This window comes from Odocoileus virginianus, chromosome 14 (genome assembly GCF_023699985.2).
Source record: "Odocoileus virginianus isolate 20LAN1187 ecotype Illinois chromosome 14, Ovbor_1.2, whole genome shotgun sequence".
Taxonomy (NCBI): Eukaryota; Metazoa; Chordata; class Mammalia; order Artiodactyla; family Cervidae; genus Odocoileus; species Odocoileus virginianus.
Window position 1 is genome coordinate 7,608,428 of NC_069687.1, and position 27,372 is coordinate 7,635,799.

Below are 27,372 nucleotides of genomic sequence, written 5' to 3' on the forward strand. Positions count from 1 at the left end.
AACTTCAGAAGCATGAATTTGTCTATCTGCCATCAAGGGTTTGAAAGGGTCATCTCTGGCTGCCTAAGCATGAAACAGGGAATCAGAGAAAAGGAAATGACCAGCTTTCAACAATAAAGAGGAACAACAATGAAATATGCAAGAGAGATCAGCAGAGCATGTGCGAAAAATGTAGATATGGCCACATGAGACTTTGGATCATATTGCTGTAGCTTTTAGAAACAATGGATTGATCTCCAACTTTAGTCATGAAAGAACATCTTAACATCATGCAGATGAGAAGCTGGGGTGGCAGAGGCAGCACCCAAGGGACGGATGGATGGGAAAGTCAGCCCAGGGCTGAACAGTGATGGCAGGGAGAAATTGACAGAGTGGAGAGCAGACCTCAAGAACGCATGCGTGCAGGGAGGAGTCTCCGAGAAGCTGAGGATACTGTTATAATAGGATGGTTCAAGGTAAGAGAATACTAAGAGAATACCAATTCTCCCAACACCAGCAAGAAACAAATGTAAACGATTTTCACTCTCTTGTGGAGGTGGGCAGATGTTGGAAGTGAGCACGCTGTCCCAGAGGAGGTGACAGGGGACAGCCACAATAGCCATGGGCACGGCCCTGAGAGAACCAAGAAACATCTCGATGGTGGGGATGCAGATGGCAGGCACAAACAGGGATGATTCCGGCTCCAAAAACATGTAGGCGCACACTGCTGCAGGAAGAAAGGGATTTAGTTCACTTTCAGGGTGGTCTCAGGAGGACCAGCCCTTGCCCCCAGGGAACTCAGGTTTCTCACAACTATGTACCCCCTCAACGGGAACACAGCCAGCCTGCACGTTGAAAATCACTTCTCCAACCACTACAATGGCATGCTCACTGTGCTCTTTCTGTGCCTTCAATTCAACCTCTGAAATATGGAGGTGGCCAAAAAATTCATTCAGGTTTTTCCATTTTGGCCAGCTCAATAAAGTGCATGATACAGGGCACCTCCACCACAGAGCCACTGAGGGAACACTTCCCACCTCTTTTCTTATGGTCAAATCATAGACCTCTACAGAGGACTTCCCTGGTGGCTCAGCTGGTAAAGAATCTGCCTGCAATGCAGGAGACCTGGGTTTAATCCCTGGGTCGGGAAGATCCCCACGAGAAGGGAATGGCAACCCACTCCATCCAGTATTCTTGCCTGGAGAATTCCATGGACAAAGAAGCCTGGTGGACTACAGTTCATGGGATTGCAAAGAGTTGGATACAACTGAACGACTCACACTATTACTACACAGAACTGAGGATGCCTTTGAAGAGGGAATGTGGAAGCTGAACTACTTCTATTTAGCCCAGCACTATGGACAGGCAAGATGTCCAACAGAAAACATCTGTCTGCAGGGGAAGGAAGATGAATTCAGAGATGATTCAGTGCAGGAACAGAGGAGTGTAGTCAGGCTGCTAAGGGAAGCACCACTGAAGGCTGCCTAGAATACAAAGAGCTGCCAAGATCTCACCTGATGTGAAACAGACACCGGCAAAGTGCTTCTAGGAGAAATTAGAAATCTATACCTACCCAGGGCTTCCCTGGTGTTTCAGAGGGCAAAGTGTCTGCCTGCAATGCTGGAGACCCAGGTTTGATCCCTGGGTCAGGAAGATCCCCTGGAGAAGGAAATAGCAACCCACTCCAGTAGTCTTGCCTGGAAAATCCAATGGATGGAGAAGCCTGGTAGCCTATAGTCTATGCAGTCCCAAGAGTCAGACATGACTTACTGACTTTACTTTCACTTTCATACCTACCCAGAGATAAATCTTTCAGATGAGGGGCTTACAAGAGGCACCAGAGGCAATCACTGGCAATGACATACTCACAGCCTCTTATGAGCACCATGGTCCCCTACCCCCAGGCTGGTTCCATCATGGGCTTTCTGGCTACAGGAAGTTGTCAGCAGTCACTGCCCCTTTACTATAGGATGCAGCGTTGTCTAGGATATTTGTGCAAAGGCCAAAGCTCTGTCACCAAACTACATGGGGAGGGAAGGTAGGCACACTATGCTTCCAACTTTTCATCTGTAAAATGGAGCTACTTGTCCCATCTACTCGCTGATGTTGCTTTGAGGTTTAAATCAAAGGAAACACAGAATGGTGTCTGACCAGCACTTAATTACCAGTAACTACTTCTAGGTAGTTTATGGAAAATATTAACATTTTCAGACATGTTAAAATTCTCAGTATTTTCTCCATTGTACGGAGAAGAAAAGGGCATTTCCGCCTTCCAGCACAGGCAGGTTTCAGGCATAAGCAGGTGCAATTATCTCTGTGTTCAGGTGATGGGGTTGTTGTCGGGGTGGGGGGGTGGGGGCGGATGGCAGTGGCACCACTAGGCTTTTGAAAGAGACAACATTGTTCATCTTGTTATCGTTCTGGCACCCAGTGGTCACACTCTTTCAAGCTCACTGGCTCTTTTAAGGAAAAAAAAAAAGTTTTTATGCAAATGTTCCCAATAAAGAAGCCATTTGTATTTTTAATAATGAATTACTTGAGCGCTTTGATGATATTGCAAGGCCACCTCTTTCTCTCACTCTCTCTTTCTTTCTTCTTCCTCGGCTGTCCCACACACACACACACATACAAGGATGAACACACACACTACAGTGTTGTCTCTGAGAACTTTCTAGAAAGGCGGTTCTCATACACTAAGAAAGAGCTGGAAGGCTTCATAGCATTGAGGAAAGAGGGTGGTCGTGTCCATGATGCTCTGTGGAGCTATGAACAGGAAGACTGTACAGTAAAGTTCAAAGTCATCTTTCTCCTGGTGGTGAGGGTTGAAGGTGTGAGGGTCCTCTCTGAAAACCCTGGGTTTTCAGGTGTTATTCATGAGGGAAATGTTAGGGTCTGAATGTTTGTGTCTTCCTAAAATTTATACATTGAAATACAACCCTCAAAGTATTAAGAGGTGGGGCCTTTGGTAGGTGATTTGGTCATGAGGGTGGGGCCCTCATGAATGGGATTAGTGCCCTGACCAAAGAGGCTCCAGAGAGCTCCCTCCCCCTTCCACTATGTGAGGACACAGTGAAAAGTCCGCTGTCTACAAACTAGAAGAGGATCCTTACAAGAACCCCACAGGGCTGGTATACAGATCTTGGACTGCCAACCCTCAGAATTGTGAGACATAAATCTCTGTTATTTATAAGCTTCCCAGTCTGTGGTGTTTTGTAATAGCAGCTCAAACGGACCAAGGTAGGAAGACATTGATTGATGATGACAAATATGGTACACTCTTAGTCTACATCTCTGCAGTCAACTCTAGCTCCACTGGCCACATCTGATGCATGTCTCAACAGTCTGTAAAGGGCTTACCAGTGGATTTCAACCACTTACTCTTCCTTCCCGAGATAACTGAGACTATGGTACCCTCATAACCATCTCATCAGTAATCAATCACTATGGCATAGGTGAAAAGACAGGACAGAGAAGAGGGGCATGCCTACTAGGAAAGATAGCTCAGTAAATATGAGGTACCATCACCATCACTAGTATCCCATGCCTCAAACCTTAATGAAGCAAAGCACCAAAAATCTGAACTTTTCCTTTGATATTTTCTGGGTTATAAGATGCAAGGTAGTGATTTTTTTTAACCTATTATCAAGTTTTGACCTAAAAAATTCATAAAGTCCAAGAATTGTGGAGCTAGGTTGTCATTAGAGAATATATACCCCTTGATATTTTTTCTGGACATTTCTGCAAAGTAAGGGGCACAGTGTGATTTATCCAAGATTATCAGGATTCAGAGAAACACCTGTGATTAGAAACAGGACTTCTTACTTTGCTGTCCCTTACACCATTGTGCCAAACACCTCACCAATCAGTCATCCAGTGTCCTCTTTCCAATTTAACTGACAGCAAACACACACACACATACAGAGGAATCATTCTTATAGTACAATTATTTCATGTCATCATTGTTCATCCACAGGTGCATTTACAAATGTTTCTGAGATAATTCAAGTCTTGGCACTACTCATGACAAGCTTTCAGTTATAGGTAAATGAGATTCACCTCTGGGACTGTGATCTGCCTGGGACATATGTCTCCCCATTAAGAGAAAATGTTAATCCCACAGGTCTGGCTCATTACATGGTACCTCATCTCTCTGTTAATTTCACATGAATTATTCCTGAAACTGCCTAACCATACTTATTTTAAGAGTGCCCCAGTTCCATCCTTTGTGAAATGAGAGGGCAAAACTATACAATCTGTCAACTTGCTTAACACAGATTCCTAAAAGACTGTGACCTTTTTTAGAGATACAAAATGAGCAACAGAGTTGGATAATCAAATGACCATCTAATGAAATAATTGTTATTATTACATAGTTCAATAAATTCCTAACACTTTTCAGGTGTATTTTTATTGTCTACAACTGAATACCATACTTAAATAATCTTAAATGAAATTTCAGCATACAAAAGAGGTAAGAAAATGTATTCAGTAGTTTACTTATATGTAATCCCTGCTAATCATAAAGTCAGTTGATTAAGTTGATTTTAACATTTTGAATTTGGCATTATCAGAATTATCTGTAATTTTGAGTCGCCTCAAAGTCTAATTATGGTCTCTTTTTGTGTTGGTTGGATGGTTATATTTTTGTTGCCTTTTTTTTTTTAACTTGTTTCAATTTTGTGAGAAAGAGTTGGCAGATGTTTTCAAATATTTGTTTAATACATGAACATGTCTACACAAACCCATGGGCAATTTAATGCCTTGCTAGACCTTTCCATATTAGAAATACATAGTATTATACATTTTAGTAGTCACTTTATCTATCATGATTTTCAACAATTTTTTTTTAATTGAAAACATGAAATATACATGAAAAATGTGTGGAATTCCCTAATCATCTCCTTGGAACTTAAGACTCTGGCAAAAACATAGTGTGGATTCTACCATTCTCAAAACACTTTCATCAAACTATTTGGTTCCAAGGATAATTCCAAGTGTGTTTTTCTGCTGTTGGAAAAATTCCAGTACAGCTAGCAACATAAGGGACCGAAATCTCCTACGACAGCTTGATCCATCACAGTTCAGGTGAATGACCTATGAAGTTAAAGGTTACAAAAAGAAAGAAAATCTTCTAAAGGGAATATAAAAATGGATACTCCCAGATGTTGGGTCACTCAGGCACTAAAGTAAGATCTATGGTCCCCTGCAAGAGGCTGCTCTCCAGGGCTTTATGGAAGAGGCAATCACTTTATCTTGCAACTGAGAGCATGGAGAAGGGAAAACAATGTATGTGAGGTTCAAGAGAAAGGCTACCAACCTTTCCAGCAAGAAGGAATAATGCTTCTGGCTCCCAGCCAACAGGGAATACTAACCAAATGTTTCACATAAGGTCAGATTCTCTATTCGGGCAGTGCTTTGAGCAACCCAAAGCATTTAAGTGGCCTCATTAATCTTCCTAACACCCCTCGATGTAAATAGGTAGTAATGAGGAATATCGTCATTCTGCAGGGAGAAGGCAGTGCTGCAGGAGGTTAAGAGATTAAATTCTAAAAGCATATTGGTTACATAGCTTAGGGGAGCTGGTCTCTATTGCCATGTCCCACCTCGCATTACAGAAGTACAAAGCAAGGGTTTAACAAGGCTGTAAAAGTTCAATTTTATGGCCACAGTCAATAAAATTATGGGATTTTCCTCCCTGGGTTTGAACTTACTCTTTATCAAAGGTATGGAATAAAATCTGACATGCACATTTAAATGTAATAACTGTATTACTTTTAAGAGTGATAGATGAGGAATACATAGATCCAGTAAACTGAATAATTCAAATCACAAAGCCATTGAATTTGACAGACACAAACTGACAGTTCTTAAGCTCCTCCATCCTTCTCCCACTAGACATCTGAGTGTATGGTCTCCCTCTTGACCAGAGTGTATTTCTTTCTGACTGACTATAGGAATGAATAACTCATTCCCACCTCCCATCACATCCCCCAGTGGCCTATTAGAAACAAATCGCTAAGCACAACAATATATTCTCTGAGGGAGCAGCGGGGGCCTTAATAGACGAACTTCATTTGTGTCTTCATGTAAAGTAATAAAATTCAGCCAGCATTAAAGAAAAGGTTGAGCGTTCATGAGCATATTAACTAAATGATTCATTTTATCTAGAGACACCATAAAACTTAACTCTGACCTCCATTAATTATGAAAGACACAGGTGTTTTAAAATGACATTCGCTTAGAATAATTCAATTGGTCTCTGATGAATATAGTTATAAAATCAAAGGAAATAATTTCAGGTTCTTATTGAATATTTAAGTTAGAGGCTTGCTTATAACTGAGGAGCAGAAGACTGAATAATTAAGAAAGGTAGACTTGTACTTTGCACTAGGAAAATCAAGCAAATCTTGATTTACTTACAGAAAAGCAAGGAAATCTATAAAAAAAAAAATGGTTTAAACAACAGTGATAGAAACATACATGTGTGCGTGCCAAGTCGCTTCAGTCATGTCCTACTCTGTGTGACCCTGTGGACTGAAGCCCACCAGGCTCCTCTGTCTACGGGATTATCCAGGCAAGAATACAGGAATGGGTTGCCATGCCCATCTCCAGAAGATCTTCTCGACCCAAGGATGGAACCCACATCTCTCACACCTTCTGCATTGGCTGGCGGGTTCTTTCCCACTAGCGCCACCATGTTGGTTGTTTATTAAAGTTTAGACCACTATTGATGGCGAAACAATCTGAAAACAAAATACCCACTGCACATAAACTGGGATCATTTGGGTAAATCTGAGAGTGAAGCTAGTCTCCCCTGTACCTGAGTTGGCTTCTCCCGTTCTGCAATTTCCCATTAGTGCACGATTCCATCCTAACTGTTGTCAATATTCCACTGGCAGAGAGGCTGATACTGTGACTTCTTACATGACACCCAAATTTATAGTTGCAAAGAGAGACTTAAAGATTAAAATATAATAAATATGTGACTTTGAAGCTAAAGAAAAGCAGTATCTATATTTCTTATAGCACAAAATGTTTTTGTAAAGATTATTTTAATTATCTACATGTAAATATTTAATATTTCAATCACATCAAAATTTTAAGAATATTAAGATTAATTTCAGCATGTAACCAACTCACATAGCTCACCAACCTATCTATAATTGCTATTCCTAAGGCTTTCATTATGCTGATTGATTCTAAACAAATTCGAAGAGCTTTTATTTTCTGTTACCCTAATCATTCCAAAAATATCTTTTCAATGTATTTTTCTCATAAGTTTTTGGGAGTCTAATTCAGCTTTAATATTACCAACTTATAAATAGTGGGATCACATTTAGATCACAGTTTTTGAATACTGACTTTTTTTCACTTTGCTAATACATTTTGCCATATGGTGACAAATGTATAATATTGTCATATTATGAGCTACCTCTTCAGTCAGAATTTTTCCAATCCTCTTCAAAAAATAATAAATACATGTACTTTGGGTATTATTATATTATTATAATACCATATGCGTCTAGTACTCACTCTCCCAAAATTATACCGGTTTATCTCATTACCTATCCTAAAAAAATCCATTTCAAACCCATTGAAAGTCTTGATTACTATAAAAAAAGTTCCAAAGAATACATCAAAGCCAAAATTAAACCACATTAATAGTACTCATATATATTTAAGTACCAATATTCAAAGGCAGAGAAGTAGATGGAAACCTCTTACTATTTTGCAAGTAGAATCAAATAACAGAGATGGATTTTTAGTGGTTAGTAAATTCCAAAGATATGAAATCAGGAAAATCTTTTCCCATAAGCATATTTAGGGACAAAGTTATTAATCAATACTGTCAACAATTACATCAGCAATTTAGTTTCTGGTCGCTCAGTCTTATCTGACTCTTCGCGACCCCATGGACCATAGCCCACCAGGCTTCTCTGTCCATGAGGATTCTCCAGGAAAGAATACTGGAGTGGGCTCTCATGCCTTCCTCCAGGGGATCTTCCCAATCCAGGAATCAAACCCAGGTCTTCCGCATTGCTGGTGGATTCTTTACTGGCCGAGCCACCAGGTAACCCCAATTTAAATTTTATTATGTTCTAAACATTATGTGCAACTTTCTAAGTGCTTTGAAGATTACAGATCATGATTTATTGCTCTAAATTTAACTCATGACTTCAGCTTTTCTGGTCCATTGGGTATTTGATTTGTTCCTTTCCATTTTTCAATTAATAGAGATCATTTTTCATTGAAAAACTACCAACTGTATTATTTTATGATTCCTTTAATCTATGCTTTCCTAGGAATATTCACTCTTCAAATTATCTCCATATATACCACTTTTCTGGGTTATCTTAGAGTTAGTAAAACCTGAGATCTTTTTCATGTATCTCACATAACAGAAGAACTCTAATTCGTTTCTCAAATGCTCAATTCCAGCTGATGGCATTACAACAAGCCACAATTTCAAACCACACTCCCAAATCTTATCTTTGATCCTTGTTCTCAACCACCTATCATGATTGGTCATCAGTCACCATCAACCCAAAGATATCTCAAATCTGACTTATCTCCATTTGCACTATCACTGCCTAAGTTTAAATTCTCTCTACTAAAAAAAAATAAAAAAATAAATTCTCTCTACTGTCACTTGACCCAGATCCCCCAACTGCCGTCCGTACCTCCAAACTCTAGTGCATGCTACACACAGTATGGCGGAAGAATCTTTCTAGTACAAATATGAACTTATAAACATGCAGCCTTAGAAATATCCTGAGCACCTACTGTCTTTAGCAGAGGTTTGCAAGTCGGCCAGGCAAGCAGATAATCAGAAGCTTAATTAAATCAAAAATTCCAACATTACTTTTGAAAGTCTAATTCAAATGTTCTGAGGAGAGGCCTGGCTATCAGCATTCTTGAGAGATTTCTCAGACCATCCTTCTGACTGCCGCATTGGAAACACAGGTTTACAGGATGAAATCCCCACTCCACCATAATCTAAAACCCCAGCCTCACCTACACCTACCCCTCCTCCCAGTCACTAACAGGTCCAGTTAAGGCGAACTCCTATCAGCCTCGTCGGCATCTGAGCTCCCTGTTCTGTGATCCTTCTGGAAGACCTCTAAGGCCAACTGAAAAAGCACCTTCTCAGTACACCCATTTCACCCTTCTTTCCTCTTGGTGTTTTCAAGTCTCTTTATTCAGGCCTCCCTGGAGAACATAACCATTCATGTTCCCCATACCCATCAGGCCAGGAGTACGGAAAATATTTCATGGGCTAAATAGCAAACACTTCACCTTTGTGGCCCTGTGGGAACTACTCATCTCTGCAGTGAAAGCTGGAAAGCAGCCATAAGTGATGTGCAAATGAATGGGTGTGGCTGTGTGCCAATAAAACTTTATTTACAAAAGCAAGAGGCCAACCCAGAGACCTTAGCTTGCCAGCCTATGCACTAGGATCTAAAGTCTTTACCAGGCAGACAGTCTGCTGCAGCTTCATTTTCCCTTGCCTAAGATACTTCCTGGCACAAAGGAGGTTCTATAAATATTTGATGAATGAAGAGCAACAATGTGAACTAATAAATTCTGATGGAACCCATGTGGGACTGACTACCAGAAAACTCTCAACACTCCAGACTTGTAACACGCACATACACTCAAAGGCTGGTTAATTTTTATCATTCAGGGAATATGGGAAAAGGGAAGACTATATTAACTAAATAAGAAACTATTCTGCTAGGTTTATTCTCCTTTGCTGTACCTCCAGCAGAAAGAAAAATGCAGAGTTTTTTTTTTTTAATATAACAGCAAAAGGAACACAATGGTTGGATGGTCCTTCCCACAGGAGCGTCTGCAGACCACCTATTTGTTAAAAGCTCATACTCTGGGACCACCCTCCAGGCCCCTACACAGCAGAGCTGGGAGAAGGGGCAGAATTCGAATGACTGTCCCAGGTGATACTTAGGTACAGGGATGTTTGGTAAGTACTGGACAAAATGTAACAAAGCAGGAAGACGAAGAACAGATTTTTTTTAAAGAAAAACACAGATTAGGTTAATTAATCAAAAGGTCTATTGGAAGACAGGTGAGAAGAAGGAAGATAGGTAAAGAGAATCTTAAGAGGAAAACACACCTACGTAGCAAGAGCCAACAGGAAAAAGGAAATATTTAAATCCTAAAGTACAGTTTAAAAAAAAATATTCCCGCTGAGGTGGGATAAAAATGAAGAGCAGGAATGGAAGCTCCATCCCTTCGTTCATCACCAGCTGTCTTCCTAAGTCATAATTAATATAAATACTATGCCAACATCATCATTACCAGGGATTTCTTTGCACAATGGGGGTTTACTGCTTTTTGGATTCACTCCTAATTGCTAATTTTACTCCACTCAGCATGAGTTACCTTTAATTGTATAAACTGGAAAATGGAAAGAAGTTGCGGCTACTGGAAGGAGAACTGCTGATCTCATAAAAATCTCCAGTTTTTCTTTTAATTATAGACTGCTTCCAACAGATTAACTCCAAGGTAAAACGTGGAAAGAAAAATAGGAATTATAACCATGAAAAAAGGAGAGAATTATATTGGTCAAATTTCAAAGGTGACACGTGACTTCAAAATTTAGCTCCACTTGTTTCGAATCAACAGCAAAATCATTTAGAAAGGAGGCATTTACACTGAGTAGAAGCTGCCCATTCATTTAACGTGATCTGAAGACACTGTATACTGGGAACACTTAAAGCAAATCCAGAACCAGCTTAACAAAAAGCAAGTTAATCTTTTTTTTTCTTTTATCTTTGTTTTTGTAGGTTCAAATCATGGGCAAAACAATGGTCTAAAATAATACACTCAGATGATCCAAGGCCAGTTTTCTGTGACCTTAAGAGAGACAAAGCTCTGCCTTGAAAGCAGGTAGATTTTAGCTTTTGTTTTTAGTGGAAAACACGCCGATTTGAAATCTGGTAGATTTTAGCTTTTGTTTTTAGTAGAAAATATGCCGATTTGAAATCTGCACTATTTTTCACACAGATATGTACAAAAATACCTTTCAGTATATGGAAATAGCCCATTGACCATAATGGTAAGTCAGAGGATTCTATACAGGGCACATTCACAACTCTTGGCTGGTACCCACATTGAGTCAAGTGTGCAAGGAAACCCATGCAACCCCATTACCCTTTCAATTAATATTTTTATGAAGTTCTCATTTTGTGATGCAATTTTAAAATTTAAAATTTTAGGACCGAAATTAAAAGTTTCCCAAGACAAACATAAATCTTATGCTTGTCATCAATTATGATTTTTACCTGACCCAGTATTGGGTCTATGGTCTTCAATCCTGTCCCCTCAATTACTGGAAGATGAGTGGGCTTCCTGGACTCACAAGTGCTTGTATAAGAGCTCAGAGATGAGTGTTCTTACCAAAATATCATAGATTGTAAGACTGTGCCCTTAAGTGACAGGTTTCTATTACACAGAAGCTTGTTAGAGAAGAGGAAGATAATCAGAAAACAGGTTATAGCAAGAAAATGGATGAAAGACCAAGAAACAAACAAAAGCTGAAAGAAGCTCATGTTCTCTCTGATGATGAGAAAACTCTTTTTTTCTTACTATTTATTGCATGACTTTACACTTTACAAATACATGGCTAATCTGTAAACACTCTGATTATTGTCAAACACCTTTTTGTGTGTAGATCAAGTTAGTTGCCACTTGGAATAACACTTGAATTCAACACAGAATCACTAGCTATCCATACACGAACCCAAAACACTAAAGACATTCATTTGGAGAAGAAAATGTCGTTCCTCTCACTTTGATCTACTGTTACAATCTTATACACAGTGAAACTGGAACCAAGTTTGTGAAATACTATTATTTTGTGAATTATTATCCTTTCATTTGAGATTTTCACACACATGTAAACACATATATACGTATATGTTTGTATATGTGCTAAGTCACTTCAGTTAAGTCCAACTCCTTGCAACCCCATTGACTGTAGCCTGCCAGGCTCCTCTCTGCTCATGGAATTCTCCAGGCAATACTGGAGTGGGTTGCCATGCCCTTCTCCAGGGGATCTTCCTGACCCAGGGATTGAACCTGCATCCCTTAAGTCTCCTGCAATGGCAGTGGGAAGCCCATGTATATGTATCCATAAATATATGAATGCATGTACCTATAAAGATAGATATATATATATATATTTGTATGTACATATCCCATACAAATATTTATAGGTACATATATAATGTATGTACCTATAAATAAATAAATATACATATATATATATATATATATACATATATACACACACACACAGACACAAATTGGAAACTGTTTTTAGTAGGTTTTTTTAGCAAAAAAGTATACAAACCATCCATAAAATATTGTCCCAACATATAAACAAATAGAAATGAAATACTGTGGGAAAATAACTGAAAAGGCTAACTGTGATTATTTCTGAAATTGTGTTTTTTCTTTATGCTTTACAGTATTTTCTGCTTTCTTTAAAATGAAAGTGCCTAAGTCTCATCACTGAAAATACAAACATTATTAACTTTTAAGGAGGCATGGGTAAAATAGGATATGAGTATCAGTGCTTTTAAAATAATTGGAAAGATAATGTGCATCTTGGAAATGACAGATTTAAGCATCCTCCCAGAAACTGCCTGAATTCAGATGCAACTACATCTGGTACCACATAGCCACAAATCACCTAAAGAGAAGTGGTTTTTGAATTGATTTTGCTTGTTTTCTTTTTGTTTATATTTTGTAAACAAGAGAACTTTTTGCAAGGAATGCAAAGAATGTTTAACTGAATTCAGTTTCAGGAACATAAAGTACCACTGGTATAAAGTGAAACCACCCAATAATAATAATTAATAATAATAACCACCCAATAAACCAGCAATGGCCTTACAATGCCTAGTATTAATTATGAAAAAAATAAAAAGACTATCATTGTACTTTTTCACCACTTACATATTTAAACAACTAAACATTTCTGAAATATACACCTACTACCTAAACCATTTTTGCTAGGTCAAGCCCTCCCAAACAGGAATCTGCGGGCTGGGTTATTTTTAAAGTTTTATAACTGGCTCACATTCCCACTTAAACTTTCTGAGCCTAATCCCACCATGTATCTTAGGTAAAATTGTTCTTCTCCACAGCAGTGATATCTGCCCGAAACACAAATGCACACATATGCCAAAGCCCACATCTACCCACACAGCTTCCCCACCACTGTGGGCTTACAGGATGCCTGTTTCTGTGACAATCACTTTTCCTGGATTATTTCATCTAATCTTCACAACAGCTGAAAGGGATAGAAATAAAGATATCAATTTTAAAGATAAGAAAATTAGGCTCTCGAATGGGCTCAAGGTCACACAGTTAAGCAAGTCTACTTACTTCTTTCTTTATCGAGTGATCACGATGCATTGTGTCCTGCTCTAGAATAGAAAATACAGCCCCTGCTCCTAGGGTTGCTCATCTGAAATTCAAGTTTAACTGCGCATGCCAGACTTTTATGTGCTAAGTCTGGCAATCCTATTGCTCCTGGTCGTTATGCCATAGTACATGCCAGGGTGACTCAGTGGGTAGGCCAATCCCTCTCATGTCTGGGCTGGGACTGGGTTAAGGGGAGATGGATGGAGATCTTGAGAAACTCTGGACTGGAGACTCCAGGGAGGTCAGAATGGAGATTTTCAAGGACACTGAATAAGAAACCTTCAGGCAGGCTCGCATGGAGAGCTCAAGGAATAATGGGATCGATCACTCCACCCATACTGGGATGGAGACTGTCAGGAACAAGAGTTCCCCGGGAACAATTCTCAGGTGTTGTCCAAAGCCAGGACAGAATGATGGTGATGTCTCTTCCAAATAGTTTTTCAGTGGCTTCTCACATCCCCATTAGGAGAATCTGTGCTCTTGACCAAAAGCCTACCGCCTGCAGAGTGTCAGCAGTTATGTGACACGGCCCTGTCCCCATAGTGTGAAGGACCTCCAGAAACAATGGAGTCTTTTGAGCCAAGTTCACAGGAACACTATTTCCAAAGTTAGTTGGAGTGGAATGAGAGATGCAGGACCTGGCAACATCGGTTGGGGTCATATTTGCACCTGCTACCCCAGCCGGGAACTTCTTCCTCTTGGCTGAGGGTGAGAGTCCATTCACCCTAAGGATTAACTTCGGGGTTTAGAGACTGCTGCTCACTGTGGCCTTGCCTAAAGGTAGGTATCTGAATAAGTGGGCTACAAGTCCACTCCCTTTTTCGTAAGTGTCCTACCAAATGCAGAGGGGCACATATACAAGTCAAATCCTGGAAATGTAGACAATGAATCAACAGAAATCTTCGAACTTCTAGCCAGGGAGAAACTATGCTACATCTTAGAGAAACAAAGGAAAGCCAGATCAGGTCATGAGCACACTGCTATGTTTAAAATGGATAACCGAAAAAAAAAAAAAAATGGATAACCGACAAGGACCTTCTGTGAGGCGCAGGGAGCCCTGCTCAGTATCATGTGCCAGTCTGGATGCGAGAGGAGTGTGGGGTAGAATGGATACCTGTATATGTATGGCTGAGTGCCTTCACTGTTCACCTGAATCTATCACAACATTATTAACCAGCTATAAGAATTAATTAGTTCACTCAGTCATGTCTGACTCTTTGTGACCCCATGGACTGTAGCCTGCCAGGCTCCTCCATCCATGGAATTTTCCAGGCTAGAGTACTGGAGTGGGGTGCCATTTGCTTCTCCAGGGGATCTTCCCGACCCAGCGATCGAATCTGGGTCTCCCATATTGCAGGCAGACGCTTTACCGTCTGAGGCACCAGGGAAGCTCTAACCAGCTATATACCCCAATATAAGAAGTTTAAAGCTTGGGGGAATAAAGACAGACACATCCTCTACCATGCAGTACTTCACTATCTGACATCGGGGAAGGGGAGGGTTGAAACAGGACAAGAAATGATACAGTAAGGGCAGCAATGAAGGCAGGTGGCAGGTGTGCTAACAGAACCAGGCAGGGCAGGGAACATGGCAGCTCAGGCCCAAAGGGGGGCCCTTGAGCCAGATCCCTGCAAGGAGCAGGAGTTCACCCAATGGATGACCGGGGATGGCGGTGGGTGGCAAATTAACATTCCAGGAAAGCACAAGAGGGCATCAAGTCCCAGAGGCGAGAGAAAGAACATTTTCCAGTTGTGGGCAACATAAATAATTCCACATGTCTGGACTATGTGATGAAAATGATGTGTGTGCCTCTGGAGTGCAGGACCATAAGCCAGAGGTTCCGACAGGCCACACCAAAGAGCTAACAGAGGATGCCTGGATTGAACAGTATTTCTACAACATACGTGAAGGGAAACAAGTCGTAAGTGCTCCAGGAGGAACCACTGAGGGGGATGTTTGTAAAAGATGGCTTTGGCCATGGTATGCAAAAGAGAGAAATTCTGGAGGCCTGCAATGCATGGCCGAGGCTCTCAGTGATGGAATCTGATGAAAGTCAGCATCAGAAACCCCCACTGCAGTCCCAGTGGCCTAAGGGCAGTAAAAACACCAAGTAAGCCCTCCCAAACTCACTGTCCACCCAATAAACACTGAAAGGCATGCCAGTGACATGCTAAGTGCCAGGAACTAAGCCAGCTCTGTCTGTTCATTTAAGCAACGACCACACATCTCAAGTCTTCAAGTGTTAAGTGGATGCACAAGGTCTTCTTAACATCTGAGAGGAAATGTAGTGATTCTAGAAGCTGTTCAGTGTCCATCCAGGGTGCTCAGAGCCTAAGCCAGATTTAGCTTCACTCAGGTAGAAATTCCACAACCTCTCCTGCTATGAAAGGTATATTTCATCATCTAGTAAAGTTGGCCAAAAAACATAATGTGCACTAACTCCTCTGCCCAAAGTACTTTCCTTGGCTGCCAGAAGAGTTCAAATCCACAAATCACCTCTTCACGTTATTACATCATTTCTCCTAAGAGATGAATAGAAAATTTTTTATCTCCATCAGTCTCAAAACATACTGGTAGGATAGGTGATTTGAAGTCAGAGAGGATGCACGTTTTCTGAGGAAGTCATGGTGAATGTCAGGAACACAAGACTAGATCTGTTCTGATTGGGTTCCAGTGGCCACACTGCCCAACTGGAAGGTCAGGCATTGACTTGGACACAGAATTCTGGGCTCTTTAAGAGAAATAAACAATAGCAACTCCCTTGAAATCTCAACTGACTGGCAAACAACAGAACAGAGGTCACAAAAAAAAGATAGCAACGGATGTGGGAGTGGACATCAAGGTCTCTTGTTCTCAAGAACTGTGCTGAATTGAGAAATAAGAACATGCTGTTTGGAGCAGACTGTCTGGGTCTGAAGTCTGGGACCATATGTTATTAGACATAATAAATGTGTCCCCGGGGTAACATATTTATCCAACTTCTGCCTCAATTTCCTCATCTCTAACACAGGTTGGTGACAATACCTACCTCTCAGGTGTCATAGGAAGAAAAAAAACTAAATTAATTCATGTTAGAGCAGCTCCCAGCACATGGGTATAAAGAGCAGCAGTCCTCCTATTAGAAGTAGCATGTTCATGACACTCTTACACAGAACTTCATTCTGAGATGAAATATTACTTAGCACTCATCAACTCCGGCAGGGATGCTCACGTGTAACTGCATAGACGTAAAATGAAGTTGAAAATATCTGCAAGGGCAAAACGTCAGATCTCTCACCTTGCTCCTACAACAAGTTCTTTCTGTCCTGGATCAAATGTTAACTGCGAGAAATCCACAGCATTCTTCGCTCTGAACTCCTGCAACCAGGGGCCAATTTCTAAACAGGAAAAATAAATGAATAAAAACATAAAAATGAATGATTTTTTTTACCCCCTCCAGGGACCCACAGAAAACACACATGAGGTAGCAAATATTACATTTCAGAGAAGATTTGAAGGTCCCCCGATGGATGGCTTGGGGGTCACTGGAGGTTTCCGTCAGGATGTCACAAAATCCACACTGAGAGCGTGTAAAACACAGAGGGCAGTCACCCAATAACAAGGGGGCAAGACGCCAATGCTGGGCTGTGATTTACAAGCCAGATGTGCGTGTTCCTGTTGGCTCTGGGCTGAGCAGACAATAACACAACATTCACAGGTCTCACCAGAGGAATACCGAATGCAAACAAGACCATTCCCTGTGCAGCTTGGTGGGTAGGGGCCACAGAAGTGGAGAAATCACAACAGTCCCCATCTGGAACAAGGGCGAACACAGGAGCACCATTTGCCTTCTTCCATCGTGGACATTCCACTTCCCTGTGAGTTTCTATGTAGGCCCCGTGATGAGACTAGTTAAACACATTCAGTCCTTTCTGGATGAGAAACCCACAGTAACTCCTGACCTTATTTACATTGTTTCCTATGGAAAATCAGAAAACAGCCACTTTTTATAGACTGTTTTCATTTTATTTTTTACAAGCTCTGTTAACTCCTATGAAGCGACCTCCAGCCTAGAGTCCAATTATTATACATGACAGTACTGGAAAAGGGCGAGAACTCAGCTTTATGAGCCGTTTTTGCAACTTTCATTAGCTGGTTTCTTTCACCAAAAAAGTCTTCAGGGAGTTGCCTGCCAGTTGTATGGAACCTGACCATTATCCTTGACAATTAACCACTCAAGCTGATTGTCTTTTACCTTGGGTTTAATATTCTGAGTGGCATCACTGTGATGAAACAGGGCCATGAAAACAGGCAGATCAACACAGCTATTGGTTTGAGGAAAAAACTGTGCAGCACAGAAATAATCTCATTCCACAAAAACAGATGCTAAAAACAGATCTAATATGGAAATATGCCCCTGTCCTAAGACATGTCCTGTAGAAAGGCCTTTGTTGACATAAATGAAGTAGATTATTTTCAAGTGATTATTTTGTGAAACAAATGTATCATTTCTCTAATATCAATTATTGGCAGGGGGTGGCAGGAGGGGAATGAAATGAACTGAAAGTTCTAGACTACTTAAAGCAAACCAAGGTTGAGTTATACAGAAATCTGTATTTAGTTTTTGAAATTTTAATACATACTGTATCTTGATTCTTCTTAGTATTTTATACAAGGTTTTTCATTTTATAGGCAAGTCAATTTTTTAAAAATACTTATTTGCAGCAAAATAAGTGCAAGGTCCTAGAGCTATAAAAAGCTGTCAATAAACAGTGCTTTAGGAGTTGTTAATTTAGTTAGGGAACCAGCACTAATATCTTCTTTAAACAGAGTATCTATAGATACAGGGCTTCCCTGCTGGCTCAGATGGTAAACAACTGTCTGCAATGTGGGAGACCCAGGTTCTATCCCTGGGTTGGGAAGATCTCCTGGAGGAGGAAATGGTAATCCGCTCCAGTATTCTAGCCTGGAGAATTCCATGGATACAAGATCTTTACAGGTATTTGCAGGATTACAGGAAATATTCATACACAGGAGGGAGAGATGTTTGGGGCCTTAGGAAGCAGGAAAGGAAAGATCTGACTAGGAATTGACAGAACGGGGGTGTCCTAGAGGAAGCAAGAGTGCCACATGGGAAATCTGATGCCCCCTGTGGCCATAATTGGTATTGCTCATCTTCACTTCTATGGATCCCTGTTCTGTTTCTCTATTTGCAGGAGACGGATTCCTAAGGCTCTTGGGTCCCTATTGCTCACTGGAGTGCCTGCAACACTAAGGTACAATAACTTGAATGTGATGAGTGATACTGAATGTGTGGAATGAAAGAGTAAGAATAAGCAAGAGAATTCAAGAGAATTAAACTGAAAGGAAAGAGAAAAAAAGAGAAGAGAGAAAGGGAAACGAAATGGCAACTCAAGAAACTATGGAAAAGGTACACTGAACTATAACTGTAAAAAACTCACTTACAGGTTAAAATTCACTTACAGTTTAAAAAGTCTAGACTTGACCTCATCTGTGATAGCAAGGCTCTGAGAAGTTTACAAGCAAGCACTTGACACATAAAGCAAGTATCTTAGGAATACAAAAGGCAGAAAAGTAGACTGAATGGAGGCAAGAATATTAGCTTTACAAACTAAAAATGATACAATTTAGTTAGTGGCTATGAAAATGCAACGAGGATGTGATGCGAGAGTCTGGTTGGCCAGATACCTGATTGAAAAGGTCAAAGGGAATGAGTTAAAGAAAAACAGTTCTGAGATTCAATGAAGAGGAAAATATGATGAGTGAGACATAGATGTCGGGGGTAAGACTGGTTTTAGAGAAAGCTAATGACTTCAGGGACAACCATGTAGAATGTCACTTATGAAAAATTTCCAGTGACACTGACTTCACAGTCAGTCATTGCTAGGAACCTCTAAAATCTAGAAGTGTCCAAACAGTTGTTTTAGTTCGAGAGGCTCATCCTACAGATAGAAAACCCAGGACCAGGGAGTCCTGCCAGGACTACAGTCCTGAGAGCAGGTCTAAGGCTTCATCCTCCCAAACTCACAGCTGCCAAAGCTGGGCATACATGCCACATCCAAGGCACTGAGGGTGACTAGGTGGTGTGAGGGGAGAGCAGAAGCCCAAGAGCTGACCCTTCTGTCCCAGGAATGGAAACATGAACAACATAAATAGAAAGAAGGCTATGAAATGATGGGGGAAGAAAATCGGTCAACTGGTCTACCACACATTCATCTTTCTTCTCACTGAGAAGAATCAGAAGACAGTAGCCAACAGAACAAGATGAAGAGACATAGTCCAGGCTTTGGTACCTACGCTGAACAACAGGAAAGTGCTGACATTACTTCCTAAAGTAACCTCAAGTAAATAAAAAGGACCACGTCAAGAGGGGAAAATGAGTTCACATCATAGAATTCTCTCAATATTGTTCAACTCTCCTTATTTAAATGTCTAATGATCTCACCCATTAAAACTATATATTTTTACGGTTAACACTGGATCAAATTTGGGTAATACACATATTCCCTTCTTTTCTGATTTCCCTGTGTGTTCTTCCATAAGGTTGGAATATCTTGAATTTGCATAACACGTGGCCTTCTACTCTACTGGTTGCCATGAGGGCCTTGATGGGAAGTTCCTGCACCAGTCCATCTCTCCAGCTGAAGAAATGCCTGCATCAATACCCACCCTTTCAACTTCCTCTATAAAGTCAGAATCACAGTGTTCCATCCTCCTTTTCTAAGACCAGTCCCTCCAACTTTATTTCAACACCATCTCTTCCTCTTCAATCCCTCCCTTGGTTTACCTCTTTTATCCTCTCTTATCTCCAGTGTTGCCAAGTCCCTTCACCTCTCCCTATATGAATATGCATACTCCTTGCATTTAAAAAAATATTTTAAAACACACTTTCTTTACACTCTCTTGTGATTACAGTTTCAAACACCCAAATAATAAACTCCAAAGTGCAGTATGTTAAAAGGAGCTTCAGGCTTGGTCTTACAAGCAAGTGTTGCCAACTGCTTAAGGAACCTATAAGACCAATTTCATACAAATTATTTCAGAGATTAAAGAAAGAGATAAAGCTTCTCTTCTCTCTGCAGTTTAGAAGCTATAATGATCTTGATAAACTTGATACTGAGGCTGAACAGGACATTATGAAGAAATGAAAAGCATGGGCAACTCTCATTTAAGAACTGGGTTGAACACATTCTTAAGTAAATACTTAGATTAGCATACAACACACAGAGATATGGACACACACACACACACACACATTCATATGGTATAGAGTTTATTCTGAAGATGACATCAGAAAATCTACTAGCAGAGTTCACTCCCACAATAATGGATTTCCACAGTAACATGAAAAATGCATCAATGCTGCTTTCTGAGAACACAGAAAATGAACAGTTATGAATGTGTAAGAAGAGGTGTGAGAGAACAGAGTCAAGTCAGGCAGGAGAGGAGAGATCACTAGGGCGGGTGGTGGTGAACAAGCTCACTGGATACCAAAGAAAGGTCAGGGAGAGTGAGGTGACGAAGGTGGCGCATAGCACATGGGGACTGGGGGAAACATCATCCTCAGGAACACTGACTTTCTTAACACATCTCATTTCCTCCAAATAATGAGCTTCCCTCCCCTGCACCATCCCTTTCTTCTGATCTTATTGAAAGACCCATATGATGAAATGGAATTTAAATATCACAGCCAATGTGACCACTGTTTGAAAGTCAAGTAGTGACATAAAAATCTATAAACTCAAACTGAATATTTTATATATATTTTTTAACATTTGATATTAATCATCTTAGCTAATCCATTCATTACACAAACATGATTGTTGAAATATGGCCTCTGGCAATGACTTTCTGCTGCAGAATTAGCTCTGATGATTCATTCATAGTTGCCTTCTCTTAATACTATATAGGCACCCACATGATACTTCAAAAACAGTCGAGCAGAAGTGCACTGATTCAATTTTCTAAGTAGCAAGCTTCAAAAAATGATTCCTTTCATGAACATGTATCAGTTTGGTCTAAATTTGGTCTAAACAACTGGCAGGCATAAATTTCCTACTTTAACTCTGCTCAAGTTTGTCTTTCTTCATTGCTCAGTTAGTCAGTTTAGTCGCTCAGTCGTGTCCAACTCTTTGCAACCCCATGGACTGCAGCACACCAGGCTTCCCTGTCCATCACCAACTCCCAGAGCTTGTCCCACCTTCAATCTTTCCCAGCATCAGGGTCTTTTCCAGTGAGTCGGTTCTTCGCATCAGGTGGCCAAAGGATTGGAGTTTCAGCTTCAGCATCAGTCCTTCCAATGAATATTCAGGGCTGATTTCCTGTAGGATGGACTGGTTGGATCTCCTTGCAGTCCAAGAGACTCTCAAGAGTCTTCTCCAACACCACAGCTCAAATGCATTAATTTTTTGGTGCTCAGCTTTCTTTATGGTCCAACTCTCACATCCTTACATGACTACTGGAAAAACCATAGCTTTGACTAGATGGATCTTGGTTGGGATCCTCATCAGCGCCCCCCACCCCCCAAAAAAAGGAAAAGAAAAAGGAGTAAAATTTACTATTTTTTTTAAAGCAAAAACTCTAAAGTTGTCCAAGTTAGTGATGTTGTATGTTAAGGAAGCCTTTCAGAGCCTGATGAGTGAGAATCACAGGAGACTCTGCTGTTGAAGAACAGCACTTGTCCAAAACCTGAGAGTCAGTCCAAATATCAGACTGCTGGCTCCTCCACGGGCTGAAGGCTTCAGAGCGGACTGTCTGCAGATCAAGCTGACTTGCAGGCAAGTGCTGAGAAGGAGAGTGGCTTTGGGTAGCCTGAGTTTCAGTCTTCATCCCTCTAAACCTTAGTCAATTAAGCAACTAGGAAAACAGGATGGTAAAACTTCTTTAGGAAACTTGAAACCCATATTGGAAACCGAGTCACAGGCTAAACTGGATGGGTTTGGGGGATGGTGGCTAAAGATTGTTGAAAAGGCACAGATAGCAACATACATATCCTGAAATGAAAAGAGCAAATCAAGGCCTACTGTTTCCAACACTCATAAGTTATATGTTGGTGTTAGTCTACATCTACTATTACACATAGAAATAATAATAATGTTAATAACATGATGACTGGTAAAGTAGCTAACAAAAGGGCTAACATTTAAATAGTATACACCACCTGCTAGATGCTAGTCTATGTACTTCACATGTATTAAGTCCTGTATTTCTCACACTCACGCTGCTACAGGTGAGCACTTGAAATGTAGCTTCCTATGTGACACATTTGGAAAATAATAGGAAGAAAGAAAAATCAAAGATCTCTGCTCTTTGAAAATGAGTTTATCGCCATTGCTTTGGGCTTCCTGGTGGCTCAGAAGGTAAAGAATTTGCCTGCAATGCAGGAGACCCAGGTTCCATGCCTGGGTTGGGAAGATCTCCCAGTGCTTTATACTATTAAGCAAAAACTGTCAGCCACTAAAAAGTGAAAGTGAAGTCGCATCCAACTCTTCATGACCCATGGACTGTAGCCCACCAGGCTCCTCCCTCCATGGGATTCTCCAGGCAAGAATACTGGAGTGGGTTGCCATTTCCTTCTCCAGGGGAACTTCCTGATGCAGGGATTGAACCCGGGTCTCCCGCACTGCAGGTAGATGCTTTAACCTCTGGGCCACCAGGGAAGCCACCCACTATGTTTAACAAATAATACACTTATTGTTGGGCTTCTCTGATAGTACAGTTGGTAAAGAATACACCTGCAATGCAAGAGACCCTGGTTCCATGCCTGGGTCAGGAAGATCCACTGGAGAAGGGAAAGGCTACCCACTCCAGTATTCTTGAGCTTCCCTGTGACTCAGTGGGTAAAGAATCTGCCTGCAATGCGGGAGACTGGGGCTCAATCCCTGGGTTGGGAAGATCCCCTGGAGAAGGGAAAGGCTACCCTCTCCAGTATTCTGGCCTGGAGAATTCAGTGGACTATATAGTCCATGGGGTCACAAAGAGTTGGACATGACTGAGCGACTTTCACTTCACTTCACACTTATTGTGTTTACTGTTGCTATTACTAATAATGATGATCTGTATGTTAAGATCTACAGGAAAAAGCCTTCACCATTTTCTCTGTGCTGTGTGCTTAGTCATGTCCTACTCTTTGCAGTCCCATGGATTCTAGCCCGCCAGGCTCCTCTGTCCATGGATTTTTCCAGACAAGAATACTGGAGCTTGTTGCCATTTCCTTCTCCAGGGGATCTTCTAGCCCAAGAATCGAACCCCTGTCTCTTCTGTCTTCTGCATTGGCAAGCAGATTCTTTACTACTAGTGCCACCTCGAGGTGTTATGATTCAAGGGTCGTGATGTAAGTAAGTCAGGGGGAGAGAAAATGTCACTAACTATTTACTGCTTTACAGGATGAAGAACATTCTGGAATGAAAAGGCAGGGCGGATGCCATAGTTTCAATTTCTCAGCAGACTAAGCCACTCGACTCTGATCTGGGGATATCGAACACTGTCCCAAATGTGCAGGAACAGGGTCCTCATCTCCTCCAGAGGGCACATCCCTGGGCAGGGCCAGCGGGGCAAAGGGCAGGGCAGACTCTGAGCTTAGCATGTGGAAGCTCTTCCCGCCTGACCTTCTCCCAGGCTGTGAAGGGAGCCATCCTGCCTCAAAGGCACCTATTACTCTCTGAAGTTTGCATGCCTCGCCCTGCCACGGACTTCATTTTCAGCTTCAGTGCATTACATGAACCATTCTATCAAAAGCAATCTGAGCTCAAAATATGATTGGAAAACAGAGGAGTGGAATTTTAAAAAGCCCTAAGAAGAAGAATAGCATGGCAGGTCTGGGCTATTTACTTCTCTGTCTCCATTTTTCTCCAACCCCTTTCTCATCTGCCTTTCCAGGCCTGTTTCACCAAACAATCATTCAGAAGAAGGCAACGCAGAACAATCACTCAGGCAGTGGTTTGATGGCACACCCTGGTTCACCCCCCGAATAAGATACACTCAGGCTTTTGAGACCTCAGTCCTGTCTGAAATTCTTCAAGTGATCATCATAGATTTCAGCCCCCAAGTCTCATATGGTTGTTCAGCGGCAGATTAAAAAAATAAAAAAAGTCATCTGAGAGGAAACATGCAAATTCACAAGCATAAATGTTTGTGAATCAGAATAACTGATGTCTCTTATTTATACCTTTTTTTAAACTATCTATATTTTCCGTGTTTGAACTATCCTAGATGCCTTTACATGGTAAAAACTTTTTATTACATTTACTGTTCATAATCCTATAAGGCTATAATCATTGTGGTAGAAATAATTTTTTAAATAAAAATGTCTGGGATTTTGACAAATAAAACATCTTGCCAAATGCAACACAGTGGGAAGGAGTTTAACTGGAGTTTAAACCTAAGACAGACTAAGGTAATATTTCCATAAGGTCCAAATTAAAAATCAATTTTCCAAAGAACATATATAAAGTACATTAACCCTTAGCACCAAGTAATCTCTCTGAGTGGATTAATTTAGTGGAAACAGTGGTCGCCACCCACCAAAAGAGAGAAAAGTTGGAAAGGAGGGAATTTGTGGTGGTCTTCTGATGGGGATGTGAAAGACCCAGTGCACGCTGCCCGGCAGGCAGGGGACAGCTTGATGGAAGATCCCAGAAGAAAGCAGAAAGAAGCCAGTGCTCCCACAGTAACCAGGCATCCAGAGGAAGAAGATCCCAACAGTGCAACATGTATCTCCTTCATCATGGCTATTTCCAAGGCAGGTGATGTTTACAGAAGCTAACTTATACATGTAACCATGCTATGCTTTACTTAAGCTTTGCAGAAAGGCTGGAAAATGTCCAGTTAATTTTATTTCTCCAAATGTATAGACCTCAATTATTTTAACAATAACTACAAGCCAGAATCAAATTAATTTTAGTAGGACATGATATTGACTATCCTACAATTCACAACCCCCTTATTTTATAGTTCACAAAACTCAGGGCAAAGAAGTAATGTGACTTCAGAGTAACAGCAAATGAGTGGCAAACTGGAAACACTAAGTCCTGTCTCCTTTACTTATATATATATATATATACACACACACATATATGTTCTTCTCCATCACAACAGAAGGACCTCCAGATGAAAACCCATGCACTGGAAAACCACGGACTTATCTGAGCACAGAAAACTCTCCAAATCATCACATTTTAAGGGACAAAAATATCAATGTCTAGATTTAGGTATATATTTCTATATTAAAACATCTAGTGGCAGATTCATGTGTGTGTTATTTCCATATGTCTATCATGCATATATACATACACAAATATATAATGTGTATATAATCAGTATATATTTACAGATATATCTAGATACAGATATATATTTTGCTGTACATAGATACAGGCATCCATAAGTTCATTCATATATACACATATGTGTGTACACATATATATTTGCATGAGTATATATGGAGAGATATAAAAATATATACTCATACACACATGTATATTATACACTGAAGACCACATAAAGAAGAAAATAATGGTCTCTAGATCTTGCTATAGGAAACAATCAAAGTGTTCCTTTGATGCAAGCTTTTCTAAAAAAATAAAACCAAAATATTCAATAATATCCTATTAGGTAAATTAAAATATTTTGTATCAGTAAAAGAAGAATGATCCAATTTTCAAAAAAAAGATAAAGTATCTTTTATTTACACTTTTATTTATAAACCTGACACATAAAAGACAGCAATTTTTAAAATTTTATTTGTATTTATTTATTGGGGTTTCCCAGGTGGCTCAGTGGTAAAGAATCCGCCTGTCAGCGCAAGAATCATAGTAGATATGGGTTAGATCACTGGGTCTGGAGATCCCCTAGAGGACGAAATGGCAACCCACTGCAGTATTCTTGCCTGGAAAATCCTGTGGACAGAGGAGCCTGGAGAGCTACAGGCCATAGGGTTGCAAAGAGTTGGACACATGAGTATGCATTCAATGCAATTTATTATTATTATTTTTTTTTAAATTTTATTAGTTGGAGGCTAATTACTTTACATCATTACAGTAGTTTTTGTTATACATTGAAATGAATTAGCCATGGATTTACATGTATTCCCCATCCCAGTCCCCCCTCCCACCTCCCTCTCCACCCGATCCCTCTGGGTCTTCCCAGTGCACCAGGCCCGAGCACTTGTCTCATGTACCCAACCTGAGCTGGTTATCCGTTTCACCCTAGATAATATACATGTTTCAATGCTGTTCTCCTGAAACATCCCACCCTTGCCTTCTCCCAGAGTCCACAAGTCTGTTCCATACATCAATGCAATTTATTAAACTTCTTAAAATGAATTTTTATTGGAGTATAGTTGCTTTACAGAGCTGTGTTTTTTCCACTGCACAGCAAAATGAATCCACTGTCCATATACGCATATCCCTTCTTTTTGGATTTCCTTCCTGTCCAGGTCACCACAGAGCACGAAGCAGTTTCCTGTGCTATACAGTAGGCTCTCGTTAGTTACCTATTCTATATACAGTATCAATAGTATATATATGCCGATTATCTCATGCAACTCAAGATCAAAAAAACCAAACAACCCAACCAAAAAGTGGGCAGAAGACCTAAACAGACATTTCTCCAAAGACATACAGATGGCCAACAAACATATGAAAATATGCTCGACATCACTAATTATTAGAGAAATGCAAACTGAACTACAATGACGTATCATCTCAGATCAGTCATCATGGCCATCGTTAAAAAAATCTACAAACAATAAATGCTGGAAAGGGTGTGGAGAAAAGGGAACCCTCTTGCATTTTGGTAGGAATATAAATTGATAAAACACAGCATTTTAAAATGCTAAGAGTGTTTTGCTAGATTCTTTTTGCTTTCAGCTACATATCTGCTCACCTTGAGTCTGGTATTCTACCAAGTCTCTTCATATGTTTCTTTGCAATGACATAATAA

At 40.5% G+C, this 27,372-nt stretch overlaps 1 protein-coding gene across 3 annotated transcripts in view; it reads right to left on the reverse strand.

Annotated features, from left to right (window-relative positions):
- SEMA5A (semaphorin 5A) overlaps window positions 1-27,372 on the reverse strand; it is a 542,694-nt gene that overhangs the window by 284,989 nt on the left and 230,333 nt on the right. For all 3 annotated transcript variants that reach the window (XM_070476478.1, XM_070476476.1, XM_070476477.1), the window contains one exon: window positions 16,709-16,808. In XM_070476478.1, coding sequence (XP_070332579.1) covers window positions 16,709-16,808 — 100 coding nt within the window. The remainder of the gene's footprint in view (window positions 1-16,708; window positions 16,809-27,372) is intronic.